We start from the raw sequence: 21,710 nt of genomic DNA, 5'->3' as shown, positions 1-21,710 counted from the left end.
TTATTCATTGATTTTTCATTTGGTTTTTTTGGGGGGAAAAAATGATTTTTTTTTGTTGCTATCGATAAATCAATAAAAGGAGATATAAGAATGATAAAACTGAAATTTTCATCAGATTCAAATTAATATGGATACCTATAATAAAATTACTGTCTTTAAACTTTAAATTGTATTAAGATTGACTTTAATCAGTGTTTTACATCTTTCTGTCAGCTATATCGTAGTGATAGTGACAGTTCCACTTTGCAAAGAAAGTCACCTTTTATACGGAATACTTTGGAAAGGCGTACGCTGCGTTATAAGCAGGTATTTAATAGTCTGATCTTATGATAAATGTTACAATTATGCTCATATAGTTAATAATAAAGGCTTGCAATAAGGTGTTCATTAGTTGTTGCTGTGTTTTATTTGTCTCATATAACTCCTTTTATTATTGATACTGCCTGACATTTTTATTATATATTTGACTAGACTTTTCATTACTTTATGTGAATTACCCATCATTGTTAAAAGAAGGCCAGATGATAACCGCATCTTTTTATTGATTTGATTATTTTAATATATGTTCAGTAGCTAGATAATGTCTTGATTAATATTGGTATCAAGAAGATTCAAAAAGGCTATTTGTTAGTGGCATACAGAAGCTAGCTTGGACATCAGTCTGAGGAAGACAAGTCTTATATAAAACCACAATTGAAGAACAATAGTGCATGCTTTATCAATATTTCCTAACACTTTTTTAAATAGTGCATAAAATGGTTAAGAATAAATACTTATACCAAATTAGAAATCAAGCAGGAATAGGTAGACATTATAGATAAAAATTCAGTTTTTATAAGGCACAAAACAATTAAAATAAGGATAAATAGAAACTGAAACTGACAATAGATTAAAAAAATAAAATGGAAAATTCATGTGATACAGTATATTGTATACTTTGAACCGTGGTTCTTTTTCCATTTTCCATATGTTCCTACTATAAGATAGATAACCTGTTTTTAAAACCGGACCTGTTATCTGCCAGTTTCTCCTAAAAGGCAAACATTAAAAATGCTTAATTTCTTAAAGTGTATCAATTTGCAGTAAATAAAAATAAAAATCTGTTTGATAACATGTATCAGTAACTTTAAAATTATATGGGTTAATTTATCAATTGTATATATTAGACATATTTTATGAACAAGTAATTCAATGACTTTATATTTGTAAAATATCATATTTTAATTTTTCTGACATTTTCATTTGTCCTGAGTAAAGAGCAGCTTTCTTCCACTGCTTCAACATTTCTGGAAATTTAATCCCAGCAATTTCATGATAAATTCCTGTTAGTTTTAATTGGGATTATATCAGTGCAAATATAAGTGTAAAATTAAAGTAAGAAGAAAAGGAAAACAATCTTAACGTAAGACATGGTGAAGAGGATATATGCCAGCCCCTAATTGTGTAAATGTGGTTTAAAGTTGTCCCATTTAACCTATAGTGGACCAATTTCTGCCTGAACATAACTGAACCAATTTTCTCCTACTGTTTTTGCTCACCATTGTGCAACAGCTGTATACCTGTGAAATAGTTTAGAGCCTTATAATTCTTTCTAAGACGGATAGAGGCATTGCCATAATTTTTATATTATTGTAGCATTCATGTAGAACATCTTTGGCTGATCTTATGGAAAGGACTTCCCTAGACCTGGAGCTGGATCTTCAGGCATCAAGAACAAGGCAGAGACACTTAAATGAGGAATTATCTATTCTAAGAGAATTGCGGCAGCGTCTGGAGGATGCCCAGCTTAGTGGTCAAACTGATCTGCCTCACTGGGTCATTCGTGATGAACGATTCCGAAATTTGCTGAAGGAAGCAGAAAGGCAGGTATGGAATCATCTGAACATTTAATACAGCTTGTTTTTATCGTTCATACAGCAATGAGATATAAAAATCAGATTTGTGATGTTTAGTTTTTATAAATATTTAAGAAATTATTGAAGAGCAAATATAAATAATTTAACAGCTTGAAGTAATGCTCTTGTATCAAGCACAGGAAAAACAGGTCTTAAATTGTTTAGAGTGGTCAATGCCTGGAATGCACTACCTGATTCTGTTGTTACATCCTGTAACCCCCACTCCTTTAACCTTAAACCATCTACTACTGACCTCACCCCATTCCTAAGAGGTCTATAAGGAGTGTGCATAAGTGCACAATCGTGCCTACCATCCCTGTCCTATTGTCCCCATTTATTTGTACCTATTTCTTGTATTCTTACTCATGTTTATTCTTATATCTATTATCTTGTAAGCAATTGACAAATAAAATAAATAAAATAAATAAAACTAAAAAAATAATTTTTTGCTTCTGGAAGAAGTTGATTTAAATATCCCCTAATATATAATATAATATAAAATATAAAATAGGGCATTCTCTTCTCTTTCTCAATCATTCATATCTGTTGCTAAGTCTACTGATATGGAACACTCCAGAAATAGGATTTAAAAACAAACCATCCTTGGAGTATGTGGAAAACTGCTTCTGCACTTACAAAAAAGTAGAAAATAAACCCAGTGTCAAACTACATGAGCACTTACATTGAAGTGGTCTGATAAAAATCTGTTTTTATCAGATTTTTAATGTTTAAAGGTTTTTAAAAAGTTATGTGGAGCTATTTAGAAGTCTATTTGGATTCATAATTCTTTTCAGATAATATAAGATAGTGTTTATGTTTCAGAGGGTGGATTTACATCTAGTAATGTATACATTTCAGATTTATATCCTAAAATCCTAAATAGAGATTTGTATCAAAATGATTATAGGATAGATGAATTTGTGTTGCATTGTTTTGTGGGAGGAGGAATTTTTACTAGCAGTTTCATTCATTTTCATATCTTAAATATAGCTTTAACAATGAGTGTAATTTTAATTGTAACAGATCTGCTGCCCCAAAAAAAAAAAAAAAAAAAAAGACTGAGACATTGAATTTTCCATATATAGTCTAATACCGATGTGGTATTTAGCTGGTTCGGACTGGTTTTGGCATCCAGTAGCGGAAATTTTGATCAGTTTGGAGAACCGGCTAATACCACCTCTGACTGGCCCCACCACCTTCCCCCCTTTTCCTGTCCTATATGCTCTTGTTTTTTGGATCAGCTGATTCGTGTGGGAGAGCGGATTGCCATGCCTCAGCTGAGCTAAAAAAAAAAACCAGCTCACCTCACTAGTGCTGACACAGAGGGCAGTTTTTGAGTGTTGCGCTGCACAATCAGTAGGAAAATCGCATCACTGGCTGGCCCCGCCCGCCGCACCCCACCCTGCCCTATATATCTTGCCTTCGCCATACGGCCTGGCTAATCTCTGCTCTGCGCCTCGCATGTTCTGCTCACCAAAGGTAAGCATGCCTCCTGATCACCCTTCTCCTCGGGTCGGGGCCCAGGGATGCTCCATTCCCCAGCTCCAGCCTTGGTCCGGAGCCTCTGCCTGCTTCCTGTTCATCTCAGCTGGGTCAGGGAAAGCACCATTTCCCTGCTCTGGCCTTGCCCCAGGCCTCCGCTCACATGCCGCCACACCACCTAGCCTCAAACTACAGCCCCTCGGCCTGTGGCTGCTGCGCTAGGCCAAAGAGCCACGGTGGGGGGTGGCATGGGCACAGGGGGCAGAAGCAGCTTGGGAATGGACCAGACAGTTCTTCTTATCTGTAAGAAGTCCTATCCAGAAAGCACTGCAGCACAGATCCTTCATCTGCTTCTGTCCCTTGTCGAGACTTGGTCACTCGTGGAAATACTTATATGTGCTCTCCGGGTTGGCAGCTGCTTCTCTCCAATGCTGCCCTTGCTGAGAGAGCATCTTGTGCAGTTTAGCAGCTGTGAGCTGCCGCTTTTCGGCTATTTGGTCGAGTCTTGCCACATAGCGGAAACCACACATGTGCGGAAACCGTGCAAGTGCGCATGCACAGAAGCCCTATGTGCGCACATGTGTGGAAGTCGTGCGTGCATACACACCACACTTACATTTTTGGCGAACTGGTTATGGAATTATTTGAAACCCACCATTGATCTAATAGGAGTTTAGGCCCATAGGAACCAATTTGGAAAAGTTGATATTAGGAATGGCTCTGTTAGAGAAATTGCTGAATGTCCATTCTTTTTCTGTGCTTATTTGTATACTGCTATCTATCATTTTAAGCCAAGTTAGTGCTTGCTTGCTTGTTTATTTATTAATTAATTATTAAATTTAAAGGTCCATCCAACTATATAAGACTCTGAGCGGTATGCCACATTAAAAATAGTAAGAGCAAAGAAGGATTAACCAAAAAACCTCCATTTCCCTCTCATCAATAAAATGCTATTGACACCTATCTTATCACTAGGCATGGGTAAAAATCCATGTTTTCAAGGATTTGTTAAACATCTTGACTGGGCAGAAACAGTCAAAGATAGGCAATACCTCAGATAACCAGTAGGTGATAGCTATCATTTTGAATAGCACCCCTTCTTCCAGCTATTACTTCCTTAAAGATATAGGCCTAGGACACAAAAAAATCACTCCATTTTTGAAATAGGAAAAAAATTACTAATTATTGAAAGTTATAACCCACTAAATAAATAAATATAAATTATATATATATATATATATATATATATATATATATTTGGTTATTCGGGTTTTCTCCCGCATAAGATTGGAATTATCTAGGCAACGTTTCGATGAAGTCTCATTCATCATCTTCAGGCTTGTGTCTTCGGCTCTGTGCTTCTCAGAGTGATGTGAGCTTGCTGCTTCTTCCTTTTAACTGCCTTTTAACTTTCCCTTTAACTTCCTTTTAACCCACACCCACGAGGGCCACACAAGATGCCACCACCACACTTCCACGTAAAAAGCAGACTCACCCACACAGAAGATGAGACACGACCACGGACCAGAAGCCGCACTGCAGCTGCATCACTACCCACTTCAAACCCCTCCGAGCCATACATGAAGCGTACTGACACCCACCATGAAGATGCGGCACAACCACGAACTCGAAGCCAAACAGCAGGATCACAGCTCACCAGCTCAAATCCCCCAGCAACTAAGACTAACCTGAGCACAACGAAGCCCCCACCTGAACAGAACACACCTCCAGCCAATCAGAACATGGCCAACCCCCCAACCAATCAGAACACAGCCAAACCCCCAACCAATGAGAACACACCCCCACCCAATCAGAACACAGCCAAGCCCCCACCCAATCAAGTCACACCCCCACTAGCAGTTAAAAGGAATATATACTACAATGACGTGGGAAAATACCCGAACAAAGCCGAATGCCACACATACATACATACATACATACATACATACATACATACATACATACATTTATTTATATTTATATTTATATTTATATTTATATTTATATTTATATTTATTTAAAGGTCCACTAATCTTGACTTTTTTCAAGCTGAGTCTAGAAAATAAAAAGGGGCATTGTTATTTTTATAGTTTGTACATTGGGTTTTTATTCTTTGTAAGAGCCACTGAGAATGAGTGGACAATCAAATTCTCTAACTAAGTAAATAAATCTAGAAAATATTGGAGGCATTATTGGTAGGCAAAAGCTTAACTTGAGGTTTGATATGAGGCTTGTTTTGGATGAGGTGGCATTTCCTGGAAAGTATAGTTTACAGTTTGGGAATTTTCCAGGAACCGCCATTTGTCATTGAATTTGCATATGGCATTTGTGCTTCAAATGGCATATGTGTAACTTAACAGCTAGTACACCAAGCATGATCCTTCCTCAATCAGTCCGATGGTTACATGCATCTTGTTTTGCAGTATTCTTGTTGTGGCCTGTCGGCTGCCAGCAGAGATAGCTGCAGAGTCAGATGAGAAGGAGGAGGAGGGACAACCTGGGCCAGCTTCGGATCCTTTGGAAGGCTCTGATAAGGAAACAGCATCAGAGGCAGAGCCAGGGCCTTCCATCCTCCCCCAGGTGGAGAGGCAGCTGTCTTCGGGGGCCTGAGTTGAATGAGGGGGAGGAACAGATGGGTCCCATCCCAGATGTGCCTATGCACAGAGAGGAAAAGAGAGTTGAGCAAAGGAAAGCAGTAAGGTGGCTCTCAGGGAGATGCAGACGCAGCCCTCCCTGGCTGGGAAATAAATAGGAGTGGTTTGGGAGTTATCACAAACAACTGTTTGTTTCTGGTATACAAGCAATTCGGATTTCTTGGATAAACCCAGGTTTGTTGGGACTACCGTATTTGCCGGCGTATAAGACGACTTTTTTGCCCTGAAAAAGATGCCTCCAATTGGGGGGGTCGTCTTATATGCCGGGTCGTCTTATATGCCGGCAAATAGTAATTGGGAAGCACTGCGGCTGCCCGCGGCTGAGGCACTTTTGCGCACCGTGGAAACGAATCCCGTGAAGCCGAAAGGAGCAGCCAGCCTTCTCCCAGCTCCCAAGGAAACGAGGCTCGCACCGCCCGAGCTCCGCTGAGGTATCCGGCTGGGGCTGTCAGGAATTGTTACCGCTGGCGCGGCTCAGTCCCGCGTTGCCTCGGGAAGGGAATGGCAAAACCAGGAGCCGCTGCTGCCATTGCAAAGCGCCGCCGCGGCTCTTCCTTTTTGCCTTTCCCTTCCCGAGGCAACGCGGACTGGAGCCGCGTGGAGCCGCGCCAGCGGTAACAACTCCTGACAGCCCCAGCCGGATACCTCAGCGGAGCCCGGGCGGTGCGAGCCTCGCTTCCTTGGGAGCTGGGAGAAGGCTGGCTGCTCCTTTCAGCTCACGGATTCGCTTCCACGGTAGACAAAAGTGCCTAAAAAAAAAAAAAAGTGCAAAAGTGGAAGGCGTGCGGAAGAGGGGGCGAGTATATAACAAACTATATTTTGAGTGGAAATGTTGGGGGGTCGTCTTATACGCCGGGTCGTCTTATACGCCGGCATATACGGTAATTACATTTGCTTTTTTAAAAAATCCCTGTGAATAAAAGACTGTGACTGCCCTGTTTTTCAAAAGGGGTTTGTTTTACTTGTGAGTAAACATTTTATCACTACTTGTGAAGCCTGGGTCAGAACAGTTCTTTCCTTGATACTGCCCTTCCGAAATGTCTCAAATAGTACCAGATAACAATGTGCAAGATACAGGGATTACATTAAGCTTGCACATAAAGATAGCCACTTGTCAGTAATTTATTGAGAACAATTTAAGGTGCTGGTCTTGACTCCAGAGCAACTTAGATCTTTACTATTTGAGGGACTGTGGCTCTCCTCTCACCATGAACCAGCCTAATTACTTAGACCAGTGTATATCATCAGTGTTGGAAGTCATATGGTCTTGGCTGCTTTCTAGCATAAATCTGAGGCTACAAACTGCACTCTAAGGAAAAGGGCAGAAAAGAGTTCTCTTTTGGCAAAGTTCATAATTATGCAGATTTTTTTCAAATGGATTACATTGATTTAGTGGGATAATATTTTATGTAATTATTTGAATGGTTATAAGCTACCTGGATTACTTATTATACCAAGAGAAATTTGTGGTATACATTCAATAAATAAATTAAGGAATTAATTGCTTCCTTAGACAAAGCAAACAAAATTTGAGCATCGTCAACAACAAGCAGCTGAAAAATTGCTTAAAAAGGCTTCCAAAGAAATATACCAACTGCGTGGTCAAAATCAAAAGGAACCTCTTCAGGTGCAGACTTTCCGGTAAACTATTAAGAATGGTTTAAAATATTTTGAAACTATTTAAGCTGATAGTTAATGTCATAATTTAAAAGAGCATACATTTTATTTCTCCTACACATACTATTTATTTATTTCTGATCATAGACTTCATGGAATAAAAAGTGAAAATGAACAGTTAAAAGATTTTTCATTTATAGTCTGAAGTGATAAAACCGAAATATGAGTTACCACTTGATTGATCACTAGGCTTGAGAAAAATTACAGGCTTTTCCTTAATTGTCTTAAACTTTTAGAATACAACTCTTTTATCAGACATGGTACACTTTCACATTTGACCTGCTATGCATTTGCTTTTAGATATAAGCAGATAGGTTATGTAAAATCAAATCCATGTCTGTAAGTACTAATGAATCTAAAATTTTTGAAGTACATATTTGGCTAATGATGTTTATATAAACAAAGAATGTATACATATGCGCACACGCAAACTTTCTATATTTATGTTCTATGTTACATGATATTTTTTTCCATAACAATACAATCAGATACTTTAGGCTCAGGCTAACTGATTAACTGCATGATCCTGGGTCATCCAAGGAGGGGAAATGTAATATCGGACCATTCCTGCTCTTAGTTCTATACTAAATCTCCTGGTTTTCATACATGCATATATTTGTACACACACCCAGATAAAGATAAACCATAAAAAATAAATGTAGAGAGGGGATTTGGGGATTTGAAATCTGATTTAATTTTTTCATCTTGCCTGAATTTGTGGAGGTCTCATAGATTATGCTTTATTATGCAAATACATTTGGTGCAGTTTCTAAGGTAATTAAGATAGCATCCAGTGGGACTAAGCAAATATGGGGATGATTGAGGACATCCAAACACCTGTTTATAAATTTTTCTAGTCTTATGTTGCTACTTTAGGAGTTGGTTTTGGGTGAATGATGTAATATTGTGCTTGTTTATTTGTTAAATGGGTTAAACTATGAAATAATTGTACAATATTTTTCCCACATATGAAGGGAGAAGATGGCATTCTTTACAAGGCCAAGGATCAACGTCCCACCTCTGCCAGCTGATGATGTATAATGAAGTATTTATCTGCCTTTTCTTGTTTTAAAATGAAGTTATTGAACTACTTAAGTTTATTTTTAAAAAATATGCAAAGAGTATTAATATACACATTTTGTAAAAATTTTTAGAAAGGTATACATATATACTGTGTGTGTGTGTGATATATATATATATATATATATATATATATATATATATATATATATATATATATATATATATATATATGGTATTCAGCTTTGTTCGGGTATTTTCCCACGTCATTATAGTTGTGCTTTTAAAGTTGTAGCAACGTTTCGGCAGAATCTCATCTGCCATCATCAGGCTTCTGTATTGTGTTCGTCTGTGAGTCAGACTTTCATAGCCATTTCTGTTTAAACTGAAACAGCTATGAAAGTCTGACTCACAGACTAACACAATACAGAAGCCTGATGATGGCAGATGGATTCTGCCAAAACATTGCTACAACTTTAAAAGTACAACTATAATGACATGGGAAAATACCCAACAAAGCTGAATACCATACATGTAAAACTTAAAAACGAAAACTTAAAAAACACATATATATATATATATATATATATATATATATATATATATATATATATATATATATATATACATACATACATACATATATACATACACGCGAAAACTTAAATATATATATATATATATATATATATATATATATATATATATATATATATATATATATATTGAGGTTCTCATGGTACTTGTATGTGGATCTTTGGTTATTCGGGCTTTCTCCCGTGTAAGATTGGAAGTATCTAGGCAACGTTTCGATGAAGTCTCATCATCTTCAGGCTTGTGTCTTCGGCTCTGTGCTTCTCAGAGTAATGTGAGCTTGCAGCTGCTTCTTCCTTTTAACTGCTAGTGGGGGTGTGACTTGATTGGGTGGGGGCTTGGCTGTGTTATGATTGGGTGGGGGTGTGTTCTCATTGGTTGGGGGACAAGAGAACAAGAGAACGGCAAAGCCCTCCTCCCATATATAAAAGGCACTACAGACAAAATCAGCAAGATCCTCCAAAAACACAACATTAAAACAGCATTCTGCACAAACAGAAAAATATCGAGTTAGAAAACCAAGGAGTATACGAAATCCCTTGCACCGCCTGCCCCACCACATACATCGGACAAACTAATAGAAGAATAAGTGCACGCATTGAAGAACATAAGAACTCAATCAAAAAAGAAGGACCGATCTCTTCCCTGGTCCAACACCTCAAAGCCACAGGACATGAGATTGACTTTAAAAACACCAGAACTATCACCAAAACTGAACACTTCAACAACAGAATAATCAGAGAAGCCATAGAGATAGAAAAACGGCCACACAGCATGAATAAACGAGATGACACCTCCCGCCTACCAGCCATTTGGAAACCCGCCCTCATGAACAGACGAGTACCTAACATGAAGAATGACACCAGACCCACACCCCCGAGGGCCACATAAGATGCTACCACCACACTTCCACGTAGAAAGCAGACTCACACCCACACAGAAGATGAGACACGACCACGGACCAGAAGCCGCACTGCAGCTGCATCACTACCTGCTTCAAACCCCTCCGAGCCATACATGAAGCGAACTGACACCCACCATGAAGATGCGGCACGACCACGAACACGAAGCCAAACAGCAGGATCACAGCTCACCAGCTCAAATCCCCCAGCAACTAAGACTAACCTGAGCACAACCAAGCCCCCACCTGAACAGAACACACCTCCAGCCAATCAGAACACGGCCAACCCCCCAACCAATCAGAACACAGCCAAACCCCCAACCAATGAGAACACACCCCACCCAATCAGAACACAGCCAAGCCCCCACCCAATCAAGTCACACCCCCACTAGCAGTTAAAAAGAAGAAGCAGCTGCAAGCTCACATTACTCTGAGAAGCACAGAGCCGAAGACACAAGCCTGAAGATGATGAATGAGACTTCATCGAAACGTTGCCTAGATACTTCCAATCTTACGCGGGAGAAAACCCGAATAACCAAAGATCCATATATATATATATATGTATGTACACACACAGACACACACACCTCACACACAAATAGATACACTTATACACATATATTTTTTAATAGTGACTGCAGCAAGGCTTGGGTTTTCCTTGTTGTGAAACTGATTTCTCTGAAAACAACTTATTTTATATTAAAAAAGACTATCATGTCAGAAATTGTAAGGGGTGGTTTTCTTCTTTTTTTGCTGTTTTATTTTATTTTAAGGGCTGGAAAGCAGAAACAAAGTGAGTTCAGGAAAATTCACTGTATTGTAATTTATTTATAGTAATGTGTTTTCCTTGAAGGAAAATATTTACTTTAAGATGTATTTTAAATGACATAAATTTTGTTACTTGGTGTTTGTCATACAGTAGAATGGAAACATTGAGCTGGTTTTGTTTCTGATAGCTGAACTGAAAACTCTAAATTTGTTACTTTTTAAATCAGCGTTACTGATTTATATTGCATAATACAATGTAATGTACTTTGGGCACTGTCTCTAGCTATATGTTATTTGCTATGTTTTTTTTTCCAAAAATTGAAAATGTTACTGAAACATTGCAGAGTGTGACTGCATGTTCTTATTGTGCACTAGTAGATTGTTCTTATTTTATTTGTCAGGTGTATCTTGTTATTTTAACTAGTTTTTTAGTTTAACGAGGGAAGGAAGAAGGTGACAGATCTTTAGTTGTTGTTTTAGGAAAATATTTCTCTGTGAACTATGCGAATAATGTAAAATGTGGACAGTTTCACTGTTATGGAAATTAGTCTGGAACTCATTTAGGAAAAACTTCAAATATCATAGGACTGTGATTTCCATACATTTCCTTGCATTCCAAATTTCATTATTTCACAAAAAAAGCTCAAATTCATGCTGAATCCAAGTATGCACAAAAGGAAGGCATCTGTCTTTCGAACTCTAGATTTTATTAGATTAGATCCTATAATATTTAACCAATACAGCCAAAAGCCATGTTCTGTCTAGATAGAACCTGTCTGAGGAGGTTGTGACATATAGATTATTGAATTAATGCATCTCAGGAAAAGTGTTATGAATTTTGAGAGTGATTAATCCTAACATTATTATATACAATAAAAAATCCAAATCCAAAATATTTTTTTTAGTTCTAAACCAGATGCCACTTTTATACATTCAGATTTTTCCCATCTTTTTAGTGAAAAGGCTTGTTTATCTTAATTAAAGCTGCATCAAAATTCCATATCTATGCAAAATTTAAGTACTACATGGATTTATTCCTAGAATTAATATGCCACAAAATATTCCACTAAAATGCTCATGTCATGATAATACTATATTTGATAGTATATTTGTTACTTGTTTTAGTGTCAAATTCTTAAATGGCCTTTTTTTCTTGATCCATTGCTTTACATATTCATTATTATAGTTTATTTTTCTTTATGAAAATTATGCCAATTTTATAAAGTGGCAACTTCCTCTGCCCTTATGTTTCTTGGGACATTTCAAATACTTTTCCTTCCCAGTGCTAATAATAAGTTTAGCTATTCAGTGGTGAGATTTTGGCTCAACGTTAAAGATTTTAAAATATGAGCTAAAATAGTTCAATATTATGTTTGAAAACAATATATTATTCAGTTAAATGTCATTGCTTTGGAGATAACAAATCCTTTTAGGGTTTTTGCTCATAAATTTTTACAGTTAAGGGTCTGTCACCTTAAATTCCTGAGAAAGCCACTTTTATGTCTTTGCAATGTATGCAATGTTGTTTATTATGTTGTTATATTCAGCTTCAGTTATCCAAATAATTATGCTCTTATATAATATAAAATATACTTGGGGGTGTTAATAAGAAATGCAATTTTAACATAGGATATTATAAAATAAAAAAAAATGGTTTTGGTTAAAAATCTAACAACAATGTAAAGAAATGTTAAGCACAGGAAATCAGGAGTCCAGGCAGTTCAAATGAATATAGATTTATTGTATGCTTAGTTTATTTGTGTTTCTCTACAAGAATCTGAATTAGTTCAGATTCTTGTAGAGAAACACAAATAAACTAATAAACGTGGAGTGGACTTAGATATCTTGTGGGCATGAGGGACACAGATTGATGACACATTTGACCCCTCCCTTGATCTCATCATCTATAAGAAGCCAGATAACAAAGAAACTTGTAACCTCAATAAATCAACAGTTTCTGTCAAATCTGAAATTGTGTTTCATGTTAAAATAATTAAACAGTAACCATTAAATTGTATTCTGTAGAGCTGGGCTTTGAGATGGTAGCAGTGTTATAAATCCTACATTGGGCAATTTTTAAAATCCAGATTAAAGAGAGTTCAGCACTGCTGAAAATTCACTGCTTCATATGATGTCTGTAAGCATATTATGACAACATAAACCCATTAAATTAACAAGAACTTACATGAAATCAAATAATTCATGATGGATGCTATATATTTTCCCATTGGTTGACATGATTAAATGATAAAATTTGCCATTGTCTTCTAATAAATTCTTATGGGTGTGATAGTAGATTACAAAAGTGTTTTTAAATTTTTATCTCAGAAAGATACAGGAATAAATGGGTGGATTAGATGGATAATGAAAAAAAAAGGTGATCAAATGCTTAAAATGTTAAAAATTTAAACATTGTTTTATATATTAGCCGCTATCATGGATTGCTGCATAATTCAATACATTTGGTCTCTAATGCAGCAGTCCACAACCTTTCCGGCTCGGTGGACTGGTGGAGGCAGCGATGGTGGGGTGGGGGGATGGGATGGTTTTGCACACACACACACGTGCCACTTTCACAAGTACAGCTTTGTATGCATGTGCGCACGTGCTCGCCCACCAGTTCCGCGGCCTGACTCTGGGCTGTGGACTAAGGGTTGGGGACCCCTGCTCTAATCCATTTGGGAAACATAGCTGAGAAAGGGTGGTGTGTGGTTTTGTTTTTTTGCCCAATCTGAAAGAAAAAAAATTACTTCTGATATGAAGCACTGCCTTGTCACCTGTGTCATACAAATTGTTTATGATAAAAAGCAGTTAGTATAAATATTTTGTCATCTGTTAGGTCCAAATATGATCAGCTTCAGCTGTTATGTACTTGGACAAAAAATGTGTTTGGGGTCCCAAATAGAAAGATATTAGTGGATAATAGTTGTAGTGACTATGTAGTATACATTCAGTATTTGTTTAGGAGGGAATAAGAACATGACTGCCCACATTAATATTATTACAGTATGTTATCCTCCACAGTATTCATTCCTTAATGTTGTCATTGTTTCTGAATGATTGTCATTTGTATTTGAAAAGTATTCTATGAAATTAATAAAAAATATACTTGCTATAAAGTCTTCAGGTTGTGCATTTATTTTACAGTTAACTAGCATAATGTTAGCTTATGTTTATACAGCTATTATGAGTTTGCAAATTGCAAAACAAGTGATCTTATAAAGGCTTTTATTTGTTTTGGATTAGCTACATTAAAATTTTATAGTTTTTATTCCAAAGTGTACATTACATTTTGTGACAATGACTAATGTATACAATACATACATACATATATATGGTTGTTACATTACTTATAAAACACTTTCTGCATAATGCTTTCATGTCCATTTTTATGTCAGCCATTCTGCTTTATGAAAGCCATTTATAGATTTCTTAATTGATTGGTAAGTATAGGTAGGGATGAAGGAATTTGTGGTTATTATAGCATCCTCATGGTCACATGATTAAAATCCAGATATTTGGCAACTGGCAATGATGGTTATGATGATTGCAGCAACCTGAAATCATATGATTGCTATTTGTGACTTTCCCAACTGGTTTCCAACAAGCAAAATCCATGGAAAAAGTCAGAGTTGATTAACAACTGCATAATTCACTTAACAACTGCAGTGATTTGCTTAACCACTATGGCAAAAAAAGTTGTAAAATTGGGCAAGACCCACTTAAGATCAGCCTTGCTTAGCAATGGAAATACTGGTCTGAATTATGGTTATAAATCAAGGACTATCTTTAATGTAGGATTAGAATGTATTGGATGTTATTGTAATTGGGATGAATTTAGTGTTTGTTTCTCCCAAGTTAGTAGCCCTGTCCTGGGACGTGTAATTTGATTGGCCTCAAAGGGTTGCTAGTAAATACAGTATCTGTAACGAAGCTATGCCCATTCATGATCGTGATGAACAGGCTACCAGGGGTGCATTACCAAAACCTGACTGAGGAAGGTGGCGATGTTGGTCTGTCATCTTGGAGCACTTTTTAGAATCACAACTTTTTTTCTGGAAGGGAGCAGCTCCAAGAGCTTCCCCCTGGCTGCTAAGAACAGTTACTGCTGGTTATCACTAATAAAGTCCTGTTTCACTTGAGTCTTGACTCCACTTGGGCAGGATCTATAGTAGTAATTGGGACAATCGCTTGCCAAGTTATGTGGTCTTTTTTTCTCCCTGTAACTTCTGAGAAAGTGGATACAGTACTTACAGGATGACCTCTGCAATCTGTAGTCTAGACCTTTGTCCTTCATGGCTTTTTGGTATAATGAAGGGGAGTTACTCTGTGGATCTGGAAGATTGATAACAGTTCCTTGTAAAACAGGTTATGGCTGGAAGCCTTGAAGAAAGCTGTTGGATTCCTTCAATAGCCCTCTGGATCCAAAGAATTATCCAACTGTCCTTCGGTAACAAAAACTTGAGAGTGAGGGATCAATTACACAGTACCATAGATGAACCAGATTATCTGGAATAACATCAGAGTTCAGGCATGAATTCTTTGTAAGTAGACAGACAACCATCTAGAAATTATTTTAAAATGTATGCAAATTATTTAATTTTTCAAAAGGGCTGGCAATCCACAAAAACACATATAATCTTTAAAACTATCAGGAGATTCAACATCTGAAGGTCAATGGTAATAAAAAATTACCATTTTTTAAAATGAAAATTACCAATTTTCATTTATGCATCAAGGGTTTTGGGGGGAAGGGGTTATTTGCATTTTAAAGGTCTGGAGATTCTCAGTCATTCAGATCATCATTGTCCCAAAGGTGCTTTTTCAAGAGGCAATTGGACTTTCTGTTTTTTCTTTGAAGATGTTTCACTTCTCATCCAAGAAGCTTTTTCAGCTCTTGCTTTTGCATTTTAAGTTGAATCCATTTAAAAATATTCTCCAAATCTCCCAGAATGAAAATATCCCCACTCACCTTTAACATGTTAAAATACAAGTAGGTGCATTGCGGCCTTAGTCCAATTTTTGCAATATATGTGCACTAAAACAGAAACTATATATATATATTTGCAAATGTGTGGTTGTATATGATTGCTGGTGCTTCAGGAATGCAGGTAGTGGTGCTCCTCACCCCTAGGTGTTGAAAAAGCCTCTTGGCCATCAGGAAAGCATAGCTTTGATGACTGTCTAAGACACTCCATGTAGAAAAAATAACTTGGTTAACAACTTTTGGACATCTATATTTGCTTTCTATGCAGAGACAATCAAATCGTGCTCTCCAGAAGTTTGTAGTACAATGACTGTGAGCCTAATCTTATGCTTAGGATATTAGGTTGCCAGTTCCTGAAATACAAGATAAAAATATAAAGAAAACAAAGGGGCAATTCTCACTGATACATGAAACTTGGTCCTGAGCAATGCTGAGCTACACTTTGACTAATTTGGCACTTGAGAGGTGCATCCAGTGTTCTCCTTTTATACCCTGAGTCATGCTTTTGCTTACCTACATTTACATATTTCAGCTTGGTTGTGGTAAAAATAATTGCTCAAAATATCTGCAGATGTCTAGGCTAAACATCTGATGGTGGCTGTAGGAATAGGTTGTCCACTTGAGAATCCTTCCAAACTTACACGAATATGAAGTATTTATCATAAAGTTATTTGATGAAGAACATAATTTAACTTTTGCTGTTTGCTTTCATTTATAAATTATGGTAAGTACTTTTATGGTTATTTCACTGGTTACAATATCCTAAGGGGGGAAAATACCAAATACCACATCCGTTTTCCATGGACCTCATAAACTAAAGCTGCTATTGCAGGATCCAATCTCAGTTGGTCACAAAGGATGGAAGATTTATTCTTCCAAGCTTTCAGACTCGTGCTGGAGCTCATTCTCAGAGAATTTTTCTTTCTCCATGGATGGGCTCCAGCACGAGCCTGAAAACTTGGGAAGAATAAATTTTTGGTCCCAATGAGTGACTCAGATTGGATCCTGCAACATTTGCCTTCATTCCTAAGGCTGCTGTTGCAAATGTTCTGCACATTTTGCATGTGTATGTGCAGTCCCAGTTAAAGGCAGTTCAGTGGTGAAAAAAAAAATAAGATCTTGTAATTAGACAGGAAAAACCAAATGAAGAAATACAGGATAGGTAGTACCTGGCTCAATATAATGTCTATGTGGGGTCTAGATGTCCTGGTGAACTGTCACTTAAACATGAGCAATATGCCGCAGTCACCAAAAAAGCCAACACAGCCCTAAGCTGCATCAACAGAGGGATAGCATCAAAATCACAGGAAGTGATAGCACTACTCCATACTGAATTAGTGAGGCCACCTTGAAATACTGTGTCTAGTTCTGGTCACCATGACACCAAAAAGATGCTGAGGCCCTAGAAAGAGTACAGAGAAGAGCAACAAAGATGAAAAGGGCTCTGGAGGCCAAATTGTGAGCTGAATGGCTACAATAACTGGTACATTTAGCCTAATGAAAAAATGTCTTAGGGGAGAAGTAATAGCAGTCTTCTAGTACTTGAAGGCTGTCACAGGGAAGGATGGGTCAATTTATTCTCCATAATATCTGAGGGCATGACAAGAAGCAATGGGTGGAAGCTCACAAGAGGGAGATCCAACATGGAAATAAGGACAAATTTCCTGACAGTGAGAACAGTTAATCAATGGAACAGTTTGTCTCCCAGAGTTATGGGTTCTCCATTGATGGAGATTTTCAAGAAAAGATTGGACAACCATTTGGTGTAAGGACTCTTGCCTCGGGCAGGGGGTTAGACCAGAAAACCCCCAGGGTTCCTTCAAGCCCTATGATTTTGTGGTTCTATAAAATCTCAGGAAAATACAAATAGCCTTTGTTTCTCTTTTTTGCATTTGTTCCTGGAGGGTCATGAATCAATCTTCTCACAGTACCACTTAATTTCATAGCCACTGTTCTATTATTTTAAGCAATGAAAATTTAATTGTTCTGGATAGGAATGTTTTTTAATTGAAAGCCCTTCCTTCCTTCCTTCCTCCCTCCCTCCCTCCCTCCCTTCCCTTTCTTTGCAGCCAGCTCTGAAGATGTAAGAGCATTTGCTTAGTCCTGAAGGAGCTCAGTTCTTGCCTATCTGCCTGCCTCTCTAGCAGTTCTCTAATGTGGCATGTGGTCATGTGACTAGCTGCTTCCTCTACATGACATCATTGCCTTTGCAGACATACCAGCGAAGAAAGGATGCTGTCAGGATCCTTAGAGCAGAATTAAATTATGTTGCATTGCGGGTAAGAGAAGATGATTATGCTCTGTTCCATTATTTTTTAAGCTTTTCATGGGCATTGTTCTGAATCAGCCATAGTCAAAGGAGGGCTTTAAAAATAAATCCTGATTATAATAGGCCTCTATGAATCTGAAGCCAGCAGGCGCAAAGGCTGTTTGATGGGTCTCCAGACATTCAGATGAGAAGTTTACAAATAATACTGTCAAATGGGGTCTTAAAGCTGACAAAGACAAACAATTGTCTGTGCCTATTATGTGACCTTTTTAATATGCAGGAAGCTGTATTTTTATTCTGTCCAAACGGCTGGAATGAAACAATTGTGTTCAGATATGTGAACTGATTCTTTGCAATATACCAGGCTATCGGAGAATATTTGTTTTAAAGGGAATAGAACTCTAAATTTCTGACATAATTCATGTGGAAATTCTGTTTCATTTGTTCTTGGGGAGCTTACTGGGGGGGGAAATCTTCAGTTAAATGGCTTACCGAAGGAAGTGTTAAATTGCCTATTTTGTTATTTTTTTCCTTGTAGTAGGGAAGAAGTGCGTTCTACGACCAGTTTATATAAAAGGAGATACTTATTAAGATATTTAGGAATATTTTTACAATGTGTTGAAGAATGGGATAATACGTAACCTAGTATTTGGTAGAATGGATCGAATAAAGAATAACTGCAAGAAAATAGTAAGAGTTCTCAATTTTTGTACCATTCAAAAGGCAATGATGAAATTTGTCTGCATAAAGAGAAAATATTACTTTGTGGTTCAGGAAGGCAGTTCTGTAATAATTTTGTCGAAACAGAATGTTCAGCTGTACAGCACTGAATTTTTCTACTACAGGGCAAAAAATGACTATGCTTTATTTTCTCTTCCAAAAACCTCTATGGTTTATGATGTCAAGCAGCATAACATTCAAACAAATTATTTAAAAATCTTAAACCACAGATTTAAAAAATAATTTTCATTTTTATTACCAAAATGTTGCATTGTCTAATAGCTGAAGCAGACCATCTGTCCCTCCCCCCCCCACCAAATTCCTTTTTATAACAAAGATTGCATTGTCCTATGTAAGCCTAGGATTGCTCTCAATCACAATATTACCTTATGTAGTTACAATTTTCATTCACCTCTCCAGGTAAGGAAGATTGCTGTTTTGCATATGCTGTAGACTACATGGCAAAGAAGATAATTTGGGTTAATTAAAAAAGTTGTGTTTATTTTTAAGCTTACACCCAAAACATATTTAATATATTGTTTAAGAAAAAAAAATTAAGGAATTCCACAATAACTCAGTCTGTAAAATTACACAATTAGTACACAATCATTAATCTGATGTAACCCCTCAGGAGTAACTATGCTTTACTAAGTTTACAGAGGCATTAAATGAACATTAAAACAGCAGGAATAATAAAAGTAGCATTATCTTTATACTGAAAAAAACCCTGCACTCTGATTTGTTGTACCTCATACCATTTAGTGAGTTTTCTGAATTTTCCTGTGGGTTTTCTATTTGATTGTAATTCATCTGTTGTAATTTAAACAAAATTGAAGAAGAATGGAAAATTTCCATAATTGTAAGAAAGGTTCAGCAATTAGCTAGGTAAATAGCATGCTAGTTGCCTTTTAGGAAAAGTACCTTTGGAACAATTGTGACCTGGATGACTGAGAATCTCCATAGACATCTTTTTAATGCCATTGGTCAGGGCACATGATTATCTCTTCAATCTCTTATTAAATATGTCAGCAATTCTTAGTAGTTTACCAAGGATTAGTCTGGACATTGTTTTTTAAGATAATTGGCTATTGGAAAATTCTTGGCCTCATCTTTCAAGTTCTTATTGAGTCACTAAAGCTGTATGTGAGGCATGCTTTACAGCAGTGCTCCCTTCTCCCAATCTTTTGGGCACCAGAAGATTGAGAAAAACCTTCAGAAAGCTTTTTCCGCTGACCAGAGGAGACATGGTTTTGCGTGCTGCTTGTATCCTGCAGATGGGGCTTTACTTGTTTGTGCAGCTCAGTTGCTGGCGTGCCACAGCCTGGTGCTGGTCCACGGCTTGGGGGGTGGGGACCCCTACTTTATAGTATTGCAAGTAATTTCTTCTTTGCAGGAAAGGGCTTGATGAGTATGAGGATGTAAGCATGATGTAAAAGAAATGCTAATGTCTGAATACTGAATACATAACCTGCTCCTTTTGTTTTTCATTGTACAGGTTCTAATATGGTTAATGCAGGAAACATGAATGGTTCTGGAAATCTGATGGATTTTTTAGACGAACCTTTTCCTGATGTTGGCACTTATGAAGACTTTCATACCATTGATTGGTTAAGGGAAAAATCTCGGGATACAGACAGACATAGGAAGGTAAATAAAAGATAAACACTTAGCATATGTGTTTAAAGTGATCACTTTTTAATTTTATTCCATTAATAGTTATATGCCTGAAATACTGGTAGTCCTTGACGTAGAGCAGTTCATTTAGTGACCGTTTGAAACTACAACAGCACTGCAAAAAAACAACATGACCATTTTTCACACTTAAGACCACTGCAGCATTCCCATGATCACATGATCAAAATTCAGTTGATTGGAAACTGATTCATAGTTATGACAGTTGCAGTGTCCCGGGCTCATTTGATCACCTTATGCAACTTTATGACAAGCAAAGTCAATTGGGGAAGCCAGATTCACTTAACAACCGTGTTACTAATTTAACAACTGTAGTAATTGACTTGTGTGCCAAGAAAGATTGTAAAATGGGGCAAAATTTACTTACAAATGTTTTGCTTAGCAACAAAAATTTGGGCTTAATTATGGTCATAAATTGAGGACTACCTGTATAGCAATATAATGGGAAACTGATCTAAGGAACTGATATGGCATGGAACATATATTTCCAGCTTCACTTCTAGATGAGTTTGAATGTTCAACCTGATCATTCTCACAAATAATGGGTTTTAGATTTCTGGCTTATTCTTTGCTCTGTAAGTAAAATGCTTAGAAGCAATTGAAATAAAACCTTATCAAACATTAATGTTAAGAATGTTTGAGATGACATTAGAGATGTATTCTTAAGGAAATTAACATGCATGTTCTTTTCTATGCAGATAATGTTGTTGCTAAATAAGGACAGAATTATTTGCAGCAATCATTAAATAACTGTATGGTGCAACAAGGAGTATAGATCAGAAATTAATGTATCAGAAACCAAGGTAGTTGTGATGCGAACAAATGCAGTATATACATAAATGTTAAAAATAAAAGAAATAGGTACAGTGCATCCAGAAAATATTCAGACTCCCTTCACTTTTGTCAATTTTATTATGCTGCAGCCTGATCGTATAGTTGTTGAAAATCATTTTGTTCTCATTAATCTATACTCAGTACTCCATAATGACTAAGTGAAAACACACTTTTAGAAATGTCTGTAAATTTATTAAAAAGAAAAAATACTGAAATA

At 36.9% G+C, this 21,710-nt stretch overlaps 2 protein-coding genes across 3 annotated transcripts in view; both read left to right on the top strand.

Moving 5' to 3' along the window:
• Positions 1 to 8,893, top strand: part of WWC3 (WWC family member 3) — an 89,376-nt gene extending 80,483 nt beyond the window's left edge. For both annotated transcript variants that reach the window (XM_087967040.1, XM_087967041.1), the window contains exons 20-23: positions 214 to 306; positions 1,636 to 1,866; positions 7,545 to 7,672; positions 8,683 to 8,893. In XM_087967040.1, coding sequence (XP_087823166.1) covers positions 214 to 306; positions 1,636 to 1,866; positions 7,545 to 7,672; positions 8,683 to 8,749 — 519 coding nt within the window. In that variant the 3' untranslated portion in view covers positions 8,750 to 8,893. The remainder of the gene's footprint in view (positions 1 to 213; positions 307 to 1,635; positions 1,867 to 7,544; positions 7,673 to 8,682) is intronic.
• A 9,206-nt stretch (positions 8,894 to 18,099) lies between these two features.
• Positions 18,100 to 21,710, top strand: part of CLCN4 (Cl-/H+ antiporter 4) — a 33,813-nt gene continuing 30,202 nt past the window's right edge. The window contains exons 1-2 of the mRNA XM_026666911.2: positions 18,100 to 18,257; positions 20,463 to 20,614. Coding sequence (XP_026522696.1) covers positions 20,471 to 20,614 — 144 coding nt within the window. The 5' untranslated portion in view covers positions 18,100 to 18,257; positions 20,463 to 20,470. The remainder of the gene's footprint in view (positions 18,258 to 20,462; positions 20,615 to 21,710) is intronic.

Source organism: Notechis scutatus, chromosome 5 (genome assembly GCF_049901735.1).
Source record: "Notechis scutatus isolate UNSWTSFEM ecotype Mainland chromosome 5, rNotScu1.2, whole genome shotgun sequence".
Classification (NCBI taxonomy): Eukaryota; Metazoa; Chordata; class Lepidosauria; order Squamata; family Elapidae; genus Notechis; species Notechis scutatus.
The sequence above is the reverse complement of the archived record's forward strand: the minus strand, read 5'-3'. Positions and strand labels throughout refer to the sequence as shown.